The 13,197-nt window shown below is 45.3% G+C and overlaps 1 protein-coding gene across 4 annotated transcripts in view; it reads left to right on the top strand.

The window, feature by feature from the left end:
- The window catches only part of ST3GAL5 (ST3 beta-galactoside alpha-2,3-sialyltransferase 5), a 248,752-nt gene that overhangs the window by 186,883 nt on the left and 48,672 nt on the right, over nucleotides 1-13,197 (top strand). For all 4 annotated transcript variants that reach the window (XM_069204243.1, XM_069204260.1, XM_069204251.1 and 1 more), the window contains one exon: nucleotides 6,674-7,017. In XM_069204243.1, coding sequence (XP_069060344.1) covers nucleotides 6,674-7,017 — 344 coding nt within the window. The remainder of the gene's footprint in view (nucleotides 1-6,673; nucleotides 7,018-13,197) is intronic.

Raw genomic sequence — 13,197 nt, 5'->3', positions numbered from 1 at the left:
AGTGGTGTTGAGGCCTCCTGTACACCTTTCCGCCCATACCACTTCTGCCGAGAGTTTTGAAGATCGGGAACAACCAAGCTATCCTTGTGGCTTCAGACTGGGCACGGAGAGTCTGGCATCCAGTGCTTCTGAAAATGAGCATCAGGCGGCCCCTTGGGGAGGATCTTTTGTTGTAGCAGCATGTAAGGGTTCTCCATCTGAACCTGTCAACTTTCTGCCGCCTTGCATGGAGATTGAGCGGCGACAGTTGATAGCTTTTGACCTTCCTCCCGAAGTCTGTAACGCTATCTTGGCAGCCAGGCGTTCCTCCACTAAAATAGTATACACCTGCAAATGGCAAAAATTTGAAAAATATTGCACAGAAAAGTCTATCGACACTCTTTCTGCCTCTCTCTCTGATATTCTTCTCTTCATTCTTACCCTTGTCCAGCAGGGCTCTGCTCTGAGCACTCTTAAGGGCTATCTTTCTGCTCTGTCCGCCTTCCTGCAGCTGCCTGACCCAACCCTCTGTATTTAAGTCCCCTATTGTAAATAGGTTTCTCCAAGGGCTTGTACATATGTTTTGTCCTAAGCCTCTCATCATGCCTCAGTGATAGCGTAATGTAGTTCTCACATACCTCGTGTGCCCCCTTCAAGCAGCTGCACAATTGTCCCCTCCGGGTGCTTACCATCAAGACTGCTTTTCTAATGGCAGTAACATCTGCCCGGAGGGTGAGTGAGCTGCAGGCTTTGTCATCAAAGCCTCCCTACCTTACTGTGTTCCCTGACAAAGTGGTGCTTCTCACCCAGGCCTTTTTCTTCCTGAAAGTGGCTACCCCATTCCATTTGGGACAATGTTCCACCTTGTCCACCTTTTATGCTCCTCCACATCCCTCTAAAGAAGAGGAGCGACTTCACAATCTGGACCCAAAAGGAGAGTTGTTGTTCCACCTTGACCTCACAAAAGAGTTTTGGGTGGTCGACCAACTCTTCGTGGACTATGTAGGAGCTAAACAAGGTCGGGCAGTACAGAAACTAAAAATTTCACACAGTTGTTCTGTGTATCAAGATCTGCTGTGCCCTGGCTAAAAATCAGCCTCCTATTCCAACAGAGGAAAAGCTGCAACCACGGCATTAGCTTGTGGGGTCCCAGTCATGGACATCTGTCAGGAAGCAACGTGGGCGTTCGTGCACACATTAGCCGAACACTGCTGCCTTGACAGTCGGGTCTGTAGGAATGGGCATTTTATCCATTCGGTCCTGTAGGACTTTCTATTTGAGAAAAATTTTCCACAGCCCTTTGCCTGGAGGATATGGCTTGAGTATCTATTCAAAGGTAAGGAATCTGCAGCTAGAAATCTCCAACAGATGAACAAGTACTTACCTTTGGTAATGCATTATCTGGTAGAGACTATATCTAGCTGCAGATTCCTTACACCCACCCATGCCTTCCTTCCTGCCAAGATAGTGTTACAGACTTCGGGAGGAAGGTCAAAAGCTATCAACTGTCGCCGCTCAATCTCCATGCAAGGCGGCAGAAAGTTGACAGGTTCGGATGGAGAACCCTTACATGCTGCTACAACAGAAGATCCTCCCCAAGGGGCCGCCTGATGCTCATTTTCAGAAGCACTGGATGCCTTCCTGATCTGCAGACAGTTTTCTAGGGTTAGTGTTAATCCCTTCCACGACCCTAGTTGGGACACACATTCATCAGTTCACTTCATGGCTCTGCGCTCCTGGCGTGAAAAGTAACTGACACCTGCACGCCTGAGTGGCACCTATATAGGTGACCACAACGTCTCTTCTGGTGCCGATGACACCACGTTGAACCAAACTAAGCCACCCGATGGCTCGTAGGGGTACTGATCACCCAAAAGTTTCCAGATCCAGTCTGACGCCTTGGAAATTCAACTGTAAGGAATCTGCAGCGAGAACTAGGGAGGTCATTAACTCGTTTCCACCATTTTACTGCCAGTGCAGTCAAGTCCCCGCTGACCCTATTTTGTGTTTCCTGCTGGGCCGGCGGGTGGAAATAGTGTTTTTGACCTGCCGTCCCAGAGGGAAACAAGCCCTCTACATTGACGCTGGCGCCAATGTGGCATTGCGACGAATGCTGCAGCACCCATCACACATTTCACTGCCCGTAATTCGGGCAGCAAAATGCACGATGGAGCTGTGCATCGGGGCCCCTGAGTCCCCCATTCTCCCAGCCTTTCCATTTCCATGGCAGTGTTAACCGCCGTGGAAAGGCTGGCGGAATGGGACTCATAATCCCCAGGGCCGCACTGCATGCAGGGCTGCCCTGGCAGTTTTGAACCGCCGAGACCGTCAGGCTGCCTGGTGGCGAAGCCTGGCGGTGGCGACGTTTCGACTGTGGTGACTCCGCCACGGTCATAATATGGCAGGCGGACCGCCACTACTGCGGCGGCCCGCCAGCCACCGTGAGTCTGGCGGTCCATGGACGGCCAGACTCCTAATGAGGTCCATAGTCTCTACTAGATAATGCATCACTGAAGGTAAGTATTTTGTTCTCAATAGTGATCTGGGGGTGCTTCTGGGGGACTTCAGCTACATGGGAGTTACTTTTACAGTAGAGCAGGATGACTTAGTGGATGGTCTCTAGATTTAGGTTCTCTGTGTCTCCAAGATCTACATTTTACTCATTCTTTCATTATGTACTTTCATGTTGATTACTGCTTGTGGGGAACATGAATGACAAGTCTGTCTGTGGGTACCTGAATGCACTCTCTTCTAATGCAGTCTTTTACACCACGTGCCCCTCGTTTGGTAGATACAGTGGCCAACATGGATTTAGCACTTTCTCTTTTGGCATTTTCCTTACTCTGTCCTGGTAAACTCTGTTTTCATATTTGAAGTGAGCGAGGCTATGTGAACTGTTTCCGTAGCAATCTGATTTCTGTTTCTAGTGATAGTGCTTCATCCGAGAGGTTTAAGGCATTTATTTCTTAAATGGATCTGTGGTAGTCTGAAACAACTGGCTACCAAGATTTAGGATCTTAAACTATGTTATGCCTTGACTGGTGACAATCCCAGATCAACGCTATCATAGCCGCCTGCTTCCTCACTCTGCACTTGCTATGTAAGATCTTTAAGTGGCTACCCCTGGATACTAGACACTCTTTGACACAACCCCTCATCACCCACCAACCAACTGGACTACGGCAGCGCTCTCCACGTAGGAATCGCTGCACACCTCCTACAGAGACTTAAGACAATTCAGACTCATCCAAAAACCCACATCACACCCCACCTCAGACACCTTCAGTGGCTCCCCGTACAGAAGAGATGCCAGTTCAAGATGCTGACCCACATGCATACACCAGGCTCTACACAACCAAGGACCCGCCTGAACTTCCACCAACTATTGAGAAGACTTTGCTCCACCTCCCTGTCTCTTGCCATACTCCTTGCATCTATCAAAGCAGGAGTGAGGGACACACCTTCTCCCACATCACAGCAAAGACCTGGAACAGCCTCCCCATGCAACTCCGAACAATCACCTCACTTCCGGAATTCCGAAGAGCCTTTAAGATCTGGCTATTTAAATGAGCTGCCTAGACATGTTAGCATTTGGACACCCTATGGGGTGATTAGGGGTGACTAGCCATGCTTTGCAAATCTGTGATTAGTTGGTTGATTCTAAGCAAAGAGAGTTCAGCGACTTTGCAGAACACAGTGTCACATTTATGGGAAAATAAGCAGTGATCATGGTCTGTGACATGGGGGAGCACTCCTGGATGACTACGTACAGAATGGTAAGACAAACCAGAGCTGCTTGTGATAAAACCACTATAGAATCTGCCAACAATTATCTATCTTGGACCCCCACATGTTTCTTGATCTGTTTCAGGGGGTACTGTGAGCACCTGTACTCTTCACTCTTTTACTCTCATATTCAAATATTTTGATAGGTTGATAATTACATGGTTGGGGAAAAAGTGACAGGGAACAGTTGATGCTGCTCTTCCAGGTGGAGATCAAAAAGACTGTCAGTGAGATGGCCTGTGACCGAGTCACACGAGCCGATTGCCTCACTGTTGACTTTTGCAAAGCATACATTGATGTTTTAGTTCTGCATAGCTTAGCCATGCTTGATGAAGCACATAGCTGTGGCTTCCTTCTGCTTTCTCTCAGGGATGCAGCTGTTCCTGTAAACTGGATGTTTCACACAAATCTTAACACCAATACTAGCATCTTGACTAAGATGATTGGTAATCGCCTTCTTTCCGTTATAACAGGTCTTGTTCTACACGACCATATTGGATTTATTCCTTCTCAATCAACTATGCATATCCTATGCACGTTTTTAGGTCGAGCGCGCAAGCGCTCTGCCCTGTTGTAATCTATCTGTGGGCTTTTAACCAGACCCACTGCACGCCCATCACTATCTGTCGTTCGTGGACTTGCCTTTCAAAAATCCTTTTTTATCAATGCTTTACGTTTGTCCCTCCTTGGGGCGATTTGGTTATCGCCTTGGACATAGACCCTGTTACATCGATAATTGCACAATTGCAGATACTTTTGACTGCAAGCAAACTTCTTTTTCCTTTTATGTCTCTCCTTCGCCCTCATGGCGCTTTGAATTGGCTCGCTTATGTCAACTGTTTTACTTTTCAGTTTATGTGGCAGGAAAAGTCTAGTTAGGAATTTTCAAAGCTAATAGCTCTAACTCGAGCAAACACAAGACCCATTGCATTGCAAATGCGTGCTTTCCTTCTGTGACTGAATTGAGTATGGATGTGAGGACCACAGCGGGGTTTTTGTATGCAAAAGTCATCTGACTTGCTTGCATGGCGATGTTTGTTGTTTCCTATTAGGAGCCTGGGGATTTGGAAAGAGCTGCTGTCATGGATGTTGTATTCAAATCAGACAGCTAAGGCCAGGGTAAACGGGGCCGAATCAGAAACCTATCGTACCAGAGCGGAATATCATTGGCTGTAATGTCTATGTGCTGCTGACCTTGTGGCCTGTGTAGTTCATGTGTTCCTAAACGCACACATGTGGATGGACTTTCTTTTACTGTGTATGACATGTATTCTGCCTCTTGGGCTGGGTTTGTCGCCAGTTTATTTCTCTGTAAAGTACTGTGATGAAAATAAATGAAGTCAAAAAGTGACGGGGCAGGGAGGAGCTGCAGTGAAAGAAGTGGTTAGTAAGTAGGAAGAGGTTGAGGCTGGTGGTTTTTCGCCAGCCCTCTGAAAGGGGGACTTTTGAACTGCCCTTCTGAAGGGTGCAGTAGTAATCCTTCGTGCTCCTTTGAGCGCTGGATGCAGCCCTGGTAGATTGCATGTTCTTTAGTTCATGGGTGGGAAGGCCTGGTGGAATAGGATGGTCTTCAGTTCATGCATGAGCTGTGAATATCCCAGCTGTTGTCACAGAGCAGGGCTCGGTTTTAAACTTCTGGTCCTCCTGTCCACATGGTTTTGAGTCCATCTCCTTTGTTTTCGAAATGACTGGCATGATAGTTATCGGTTGCTATTTTTAAGTCGAAAGTTAGTTTGTAGTCTGATGGAGCAAGTTGGACATCTATGAGGGACCCAGGGACAGAAAGCAGTATGGGTCGTGCAGAGCATGTTGAATGCTGCACTGTATTCAATAAGCAGCCGGTGTGCGAAACAGAGTGTGTTTGTTATGTGGTCTTTTGCCTTCAATCTCAGGATTCATCTTGACATGTTTCTGTCAGCTGCAGTTGTTCCAATGACTCATCCGGGAGGCCTATGAACACAGTTCATTATGCAAAATTACATTGCCTGACCATTACACCACCCTACTCCACTTTACTGGCGCACGTCCACCAAATCATAGAGCATTGCATCGACTCGGGACAGAACCCCATGTCTTTAAATTTGTTTGTTACTTACCCTAGTTTTAAGTAAATAATCATAACCTTTAACTTTTTTTTTTTTATAATTACTTACTTTTGACAGTATAATAATACCAGACTATTAATGGAGGCTTTGTGTGTAGTGGTCAGGCGAAGTAGTGAAGGTGTACCAATTTGGATGGTGTGCAGTAATTGTATTGAACTTATAGTAATGAGGCCTCTGTGCTAAATGTCATTTTTAGGGTTGAGTGCGCAAGCACTCTGGCCCCTGTTGTAATCTTTCTGTGGACTTTTAACCATGCCCATGTCATGTCCATCAGTTTGCTTGGTTCGTGGGCTTGCCTTTTAAAATTTGCTTGATTTCATTAGTCAAAGGAATGCATATGTCATGCCTTTTCTGGTGTTTAGCCCTGCTTGAGCGCACCATTAAACTACTGAAAACATACGAGGCTCAGTGTTTTCCACATAGCTTCTGGACTACTTTTTCTTTTTATTTCCTACGCAGCGCGATCTCGCAGGGTAGTAGTCGAGCGCTTTGCACGACATCGGCCCTGTTACATGGATAATTGCACTTTTGCCGATATGTTTGACTGCAAGCAAACTTCTGTTTCCTTTTGTGTGTCTCCTTCACGCTCATGGCAGCCATCGGCTCGCTTGTGTGAAACTGTTTTACTTTTCATTTTCAGTTTGTGGCAAGAAAAGTCTAGTTAGGAGTTTACAACGCTAATAGCTCTAACTCAACTCATTGCATTGCCATTGCTTGTTTTTTCTTTGTTTCCAAACGTTCTGAAATACAGTGCACATTTATCTCTGTAAATTTGTTTATTAATTCACGGTTTCTTTCCTTAGAGAACACAAATATACGCCAAAGAAGTGCTGGAACGAACGTGCCAACCCTCTTTTGCTAAAAAGGAGATGTACAGACTGTTTCGTGAAAAGTATTCCATGAACCTTGCCAGTTTCATAAGCGATGGCCCCCATTTGAATGAGTCTTCCTTCAAGTACGGGCCACCATTTGGATTTCACAAGTACATTGAAGTTGTTCGGAGTCTCTTAAAACTGATGCCGGACAAAGATCTGACAGAACCCTTGAAATCGAAGACCTGTAAACGCTGCATTGTGGTTGGAAATGGCGGCATCCTTCACGGCTTGCAAATGGGTCATGCGGTTGACCAGTATGACATAGTAATAAGGTATTTCTTTCTTCCTAATACACAATTATATGGTTTTAGTGATGTCACACTATAATTATGGAGTGGCTTGGAATCTCTAACCATCTTACAGAAGAACAACCGTATGATGCTGGAACTGCTACTCATCAGACAGGGTGAATCCGACCTGACCTCATTGTGTACGTTTGTTGCTCTAAGAATTGGAAAAGCTAGCAGGGTCCATGCCACTGCAGTTGATATTCATCTTTTTGCAATTCTTTGTGGAGACAATATTATGGTGCCAACTTGCTTCTCTTCAATGACATGATGTTTTATTGCAAACACTAGATTGTACGTATGTCTTTGTGTGCCAAGCTCTGTAGGAAAGCTTCCACCCTGCAGCCATGGACTCCACAGGTACTTGTGCAGCCATACTAATAGTATCAGTACTGAAAAGGCACTGTATATAGATTTATACCTGTTCCAGTTAAGGAAATAATGCAAAAGGTCCCTCGCTTCTTGGTGAAGTGTTCATTTGTTAGTGGTTTGTGTGCTGTGGTTGCAGCAGTCCTGAAGTTCTCTAAGCTTTAGGCTGGAAATTGCGATGCTGACTAAACACATTAGTAAAATGTTTTTCTCTCCTCCGAGGAAAAAATCAAGAATACCCTAAGGCAGTGGTTCCCAACCTTTTGACTTCTGCGGACCCCCAATTTATCATTCTGTGAATCTGGGGACCCCCACTGAATATTATTGGCATCAGGGGACCCACACTGAGTCATTACTGGAATCCGGGGACCCCAGCCTAAACATTGTTGATGATTTGAAACGCAAAGAAATACACAGAAACAGACTTGTCAAACACATGCACAAATGATAACATATAATTTGCAAAAAACAAAAGTAAAACAAATGTAGGAGCTTTTGTAAAATCAATTGAAGCCACACATTGTGCCAACTGTAGTCTGTTTGATGCCCTTGCACTGCTCCCACAAATCAATCAGAGGATACTAATTTAATTTTAGCCTCAAATTTCAAATTCCATGACTTTACAGTACGTTTTAAAATGTTCAGTTGTACATTCAGCCACGTAATTTATATGCACTTTATTAATCTGTTAATATTAGTTCATTTCCCAAGCAGTCACGGACCCCCTGAGGAGGGTTCGCGGGCCCCCAGGGATCCCCGGATCACAGGTTGGGAACCACTGCCCTGAGGATATTTAAAGCATGGTTCACCCCTGATAAACCCCGCCAGTTGTGTAATGAATCCTCTGCTAAGCCCTTCACGTTTGTTTTTGTACTTCAGATAACACATTAGGAATGCCGCCTAATTTGTGTTTTCCAAATCAGATCAGCCTGAGTGGTTCTAAATTTGTCTTGCAAATGTAGGCTGTTTGCTCCGTGGTTGTGTTGGCATGCATTGCCCTGGTGCAGAACAAGTAAAGCATGGCTTTATTTTTTTTTAAACTAACGAATCATGAGGTTAACAATTCATAGTTAATGTAGCATTGAAAGGTTGTATCTGAAAGTGGCAAAGATTGCTTTGGCAATTGGGAAACTTGGCTTGCACCGGAAATCGTGTAACTGAGTCTGTACTGTCCCTCCCAAATGGAGCTAAACGTTCCATGAGAGCCCTCTGGTGGCAGGGTACATTAATGTGAGCTCGCACCCGCTCTGCTGGAACTTGACTCTTCGCGCTGCTCATGGTATACACTGGTGTGTTTTTAACAAAATATTATAAGCATGCTGCTATAACTAGTACATGAAGTCTGCTGCTGATCCTAGCCACAAAGCACTGCAGTGAAGTATATATTATGATACGGTCATGGCTTATAGACATCGGTGCAGAAGAGGATGGGAGAAAGGACGATGGCACCGATGAAAGCTGAGGCTCCCTCCCTAATGGCGCTAACGCAAACACCTGACAAGCTGTTTTACACGTCAATGTGCATAGTGTCATCATGACTGAATACACTGAGCAAGAAGTATCTGAAAGGCAGGTTGGAGGAGGATATCTACCACCGCAGGACCAGAAACGCAAACAAGGAGGCGGGTAGACTGCAAATACACGCTTTGACGACGCTCGTGCACTTGATGTACTAAACAGTGGCAGTTGTCCATTGTCTGCTGGTGTGCATTAATACAGCAGCGAGGAGTGGAGCTGCACGTATGGTTGAGATCCTGTTTGCAGGGAGTCTTTTAAGCCGTACGTAACATGGACAATCATTGAATCATCTGGAAACCCCCTGTTTCATAGGCATATGCTCTACTATGAAGGTCAATCGCCCTGATCCAGAGCAGGGTATAGTAGGTTGTATTTACATCATCTTGTTACTGAATATTTTAATGAAGTGCGTGTGCTATCAGTTAATCGGTCTCTTCATATGAGAAGACCCACTTTAGTAGTGGCTGGGAATCTTTGTATGTTATTTGCAATACCTCTAATCCCATCTCATTTAAATATGTTTCCATAAACACGTTCCATTCGAACTGATTATTCTAGGGTGAAATACCTGACGAAGGCACGCATGATGATGCTGTGATGTATATATTGTGAATCTATTTTCCATTGATATGGTTAAAAAAACAATAGAGCCTCAATGTTAGTTGCTATCAAAGTCAAAGCATAAACTTATGGATACTATAAATTACTGTCCGAATTGCCCACGGACAGCAATATGCTAGCTTGTGAACTGTATGGTCTTGTATCTGTTTTAAAACATGTTAAGTGAATTTCGAAGTTGAAAGTGTTTGACCAACCTAAGATGATCTACTTGCTTATCTGCTAATGCCTGCAGTTTCTGTCCAAAAGAATCAAACTAGAAAAATAGAATAGTCTTTAGGGCAGTCCTATTTTGTTTTCTTTAAGAAACTGTTCAACTCTGAGATCTCCCCTATGATGATCCATAATTGGGCCCTCAATTCAGTAGGGGCTTCGACTGCCTAGGGAAGGGAATTGAAAGTGAGATAGGCATAAAAGACCCACCTATGTAGGTCTTGAGACTCTTAAGGGAAGACATCCATTTCGGGCATGAAGGACCCATCTATATTTTCTTCTATGTAAGGTACAGAGGCATTGATATTGGATTGCAAATTTTCACTCCCTGCTGTTTTAGGTTTCTTCTAGCATTTGAAGCTTGCTTGTTTCTCATCAGAGCAGTAGCCAATCTAACCTCAGCTTTACCTGAAACTTGGAGCTTTTGCAATAATGGTTTTATATCAGCTACTGATGCTGTCTTGGGATGAGGTATAAAATAAATACCTTTTTTGACCAAGAGAAAGCAGGTGCAACATTGACTGAGTTTGGTCTCAGGCCTTAAAACTATCTGGGACTAGTCCTGTATGTCCCTTCTTACACCCAAACCAACAATTGATGTGCCGCTGTGTTGGACAGCTGATGCCTCCGAATTTTGGTGAGTCTAAAAATGTCATATAGATGATAAACTTAAGGGGGAAGCCTGGATAAATGTGTTGGTGGTATTTGGAAAATGCCCCCGTTGTGGATAGGGCTAACTCTGTCCCCAGTGGGGTTGGTGGACATTAGAGAAATGATCATCCTTCCAAGGCTCCTGGATTTTTTTTTTCATGGATCTCCCTCTGTTTCTCACTACTGTCTTTCAGCAAAATTTTGTCTCTTCTCTCTGAACTGATCTGAGTGCGGGGACAGGAAGCGTACCTCGATAGATAAAGCTATAAAGCCAATAGATGGACAAGGTCTGTGGTCCCCAATCTAGACCTTTTACTACCTTTCAGCCTAACAGATATGGCTATCTAGATGGTTGACACTGGCTGCCAATCCAGAAAGGTTGGGCATGCTGGTCAGCATATGTCAGGTTAGCCTGTTACATGTCTTACTAGGCTAGGTAAATCTTAGCACAGGTTGCCCTAGGGCACTTCACACAGTCAAGGCCTGTTGGGCCAGATGCATGAAGAAATTGGGAAACCTGTTTGGATATCTATATGTAGAGGGTAACGTTATCTGAAGGTCTTCAGGCGTAATATGGATTTAGTTCTGGTCAATTTCTGATATATAATGTACTGAATTTAGCGATTAGGTGCTGCTGGGGAGAAGAGGGAGCATAGCCCAGAAAATATGAACTTTAAATGCTTTACTCACACACGGAGCCCAGCCTAAAGCAGCAATGGCATTTTACAGATTGCCGGCCCGATGTTAAAACGCACATGGAAGCAGAAATTAGGTAGTGAATTATCGGGAAATGAATGAGCATACAATCTTGAGTACACTTGAAACTGTGAGCAGGAATCCGTGTTTAAAATTCACTCAGTTTATGTATCCAGGTACTCCTGATAACTGCCCCAGATGTAAATCGTTGGTTTGGACTTTTTTCACATGGTGTGGGATTGTCCCATTATCAACACATATTGATCTTTGTGATTGCGTTTGTGATTGCGATTGTGCTTGTAGACATCATTAGTGATGTCACAGGTAGAAGACTGCACCTCACCATGGAGACCTGCTTGAGGGAACTTTTTAGTAGGCCATTGAAAGCTAAGACTAATAAGTTCAGGCCTCGAAAAATCATAAAAATGTTTCCAGACCTGCAAGTCGAGTAGATTGAATAATCTACTCGACCTAACTGTAAAGTGCTTGACCCCGAAACGGGTCTCAAATTGTGTGATCCTAGGCAAATATTGTATTTTACATTCTCCTTTTTCTTCATTCTCACGAGTGCACCTTTAAATATGTGAGTTCAGCATTTCTACTGTAAAAAAAAAAAAAATCCTCTTATTTGATTAAATACACTAAACGTTTGCTCCATGTATAATAAATCTCATCACATATAGGGTACACATGATCCATGCATAACGTACCTCTTAGTTTACTAATAGCTTTGCCTTCATGGCAGGAGTGTTTCTCATTTTATGTTTAAGCACTCACTTTTAATAAGTATATGTTCGATGGCATCTGTCGCTGTAGATACGCATGTTTTGCAATAGCTCGCCATCTGGTGTTGGGCCGGAGTGTTACAAGTTGTTTTTCTTCGAAGAAGTCTTTCGAGTCACGGGACCGAGTGACTCCTCCTTTTGTCTCCATTGCGCATGGGCGTCGACTCCATCTTCGATTGTTTTTTTTCCGCCATCGGGTTCGGACGTGTTCCTGTCGCTCCGAGTTTCGGAACGGAAAATTAGCTAATTTCGGAAGATTTTCGTCGGTATTGTTGCGTTCGGGATCGGCGTACTTAGATTCAACACCGCATCGAAGATCGAAGAGCTCCGGTGCCCTTCGGGGTAGTTTTTCGATCCCCCGTCGGGGCCTGGTCGGCCCGACCGCGTGCTGAAGAACGCCGATGGAACGGACCCCGTTCCGTTTCTGCCCCAAATGCCACAATAAATACCCCTATACAGACCAACACTTGGTCTGTAACCTGTGCCTGTCACCTGAGCACAGTGAAGACACCTGTGAGGCCTGTCGTGCGTTCCGGTCCCGAAAGACACTCCGAGACCGTCGAGCCAGAAGACTTCAGATGGCGTCCGCGCCGACAGCCCACCGAGAGTTCGAGGAGCAGGAAGAGGAAGGTACCTTCTCGATCCAAGAATCGGACTCCGAAGGATTCGACGATACACAAACCGTGAGTAGGACGTCGAAAACCACACAGAGGAAAATTTACAAGGCCCAGGGGACGCCACTGCCATCAGGCCATGGCTCCACCCATAAATTCAGTGACCGACCGTTGGCACCGAAAAAGGCCCAAACAGTGCCGAGATCGTCCGACTCCGGTCGAGACACCGGCACGCAGCCTTCTCGGGACCGAGAAAGTGCTGGAGACAAGCCTCGACACCGAGATGCCGGTGTGGACACGGCTCGACGCCGAGACAGCGGCACCGAAGAAGATCGACGCCGAGAGGTTTCGGCCCCGAAAAAGAAAAAAGTCACCTCGGAGCCGAAAAAACACGCAGACAGGGTTTCGGTGCCGAAACAAACTGCAAGCGACCCAGCTTCAGGCTCTTATACAGAAGAGCACTCGCTAACCTCCCAAATGCAAAGGCATAGGTTTGAGGAAGAGCTACAATCAACTGATGTGGACCATACGCAAAAGCGTATCTTCATACAGCAGGGGACAGGAAAAATAAGCACCCTTCCCCCCATTAGAAGAAAGAGAAGGTTGGAGTTCCAAACTGAAGAGACACCACAACCAAAAGTGGTGAAAAGAGTTACCCCACCACCCTCTCCTCCGCCCGTGATTAACGTCTCACCAGCACA

This window comes from Pleurodeles waltl, chromosome 1_2, assembly GCF_031143425.1.
Source record: "Pleurodeles waltl isolate 20211129_DDA chromosome 1_2, aPleWal1.hap1.20221129, whole genome shotgun sequence".
Classification (NCBI taxonomy): Eukaryota; Metazoa; Chordata; class Amphibia; order Caudata; family Salamandridae; genus Pleurodeles; species Pleurodeles waltl.
This window is presented reverse-complemented; position numbering and strand designations above follow the sequence as displayed.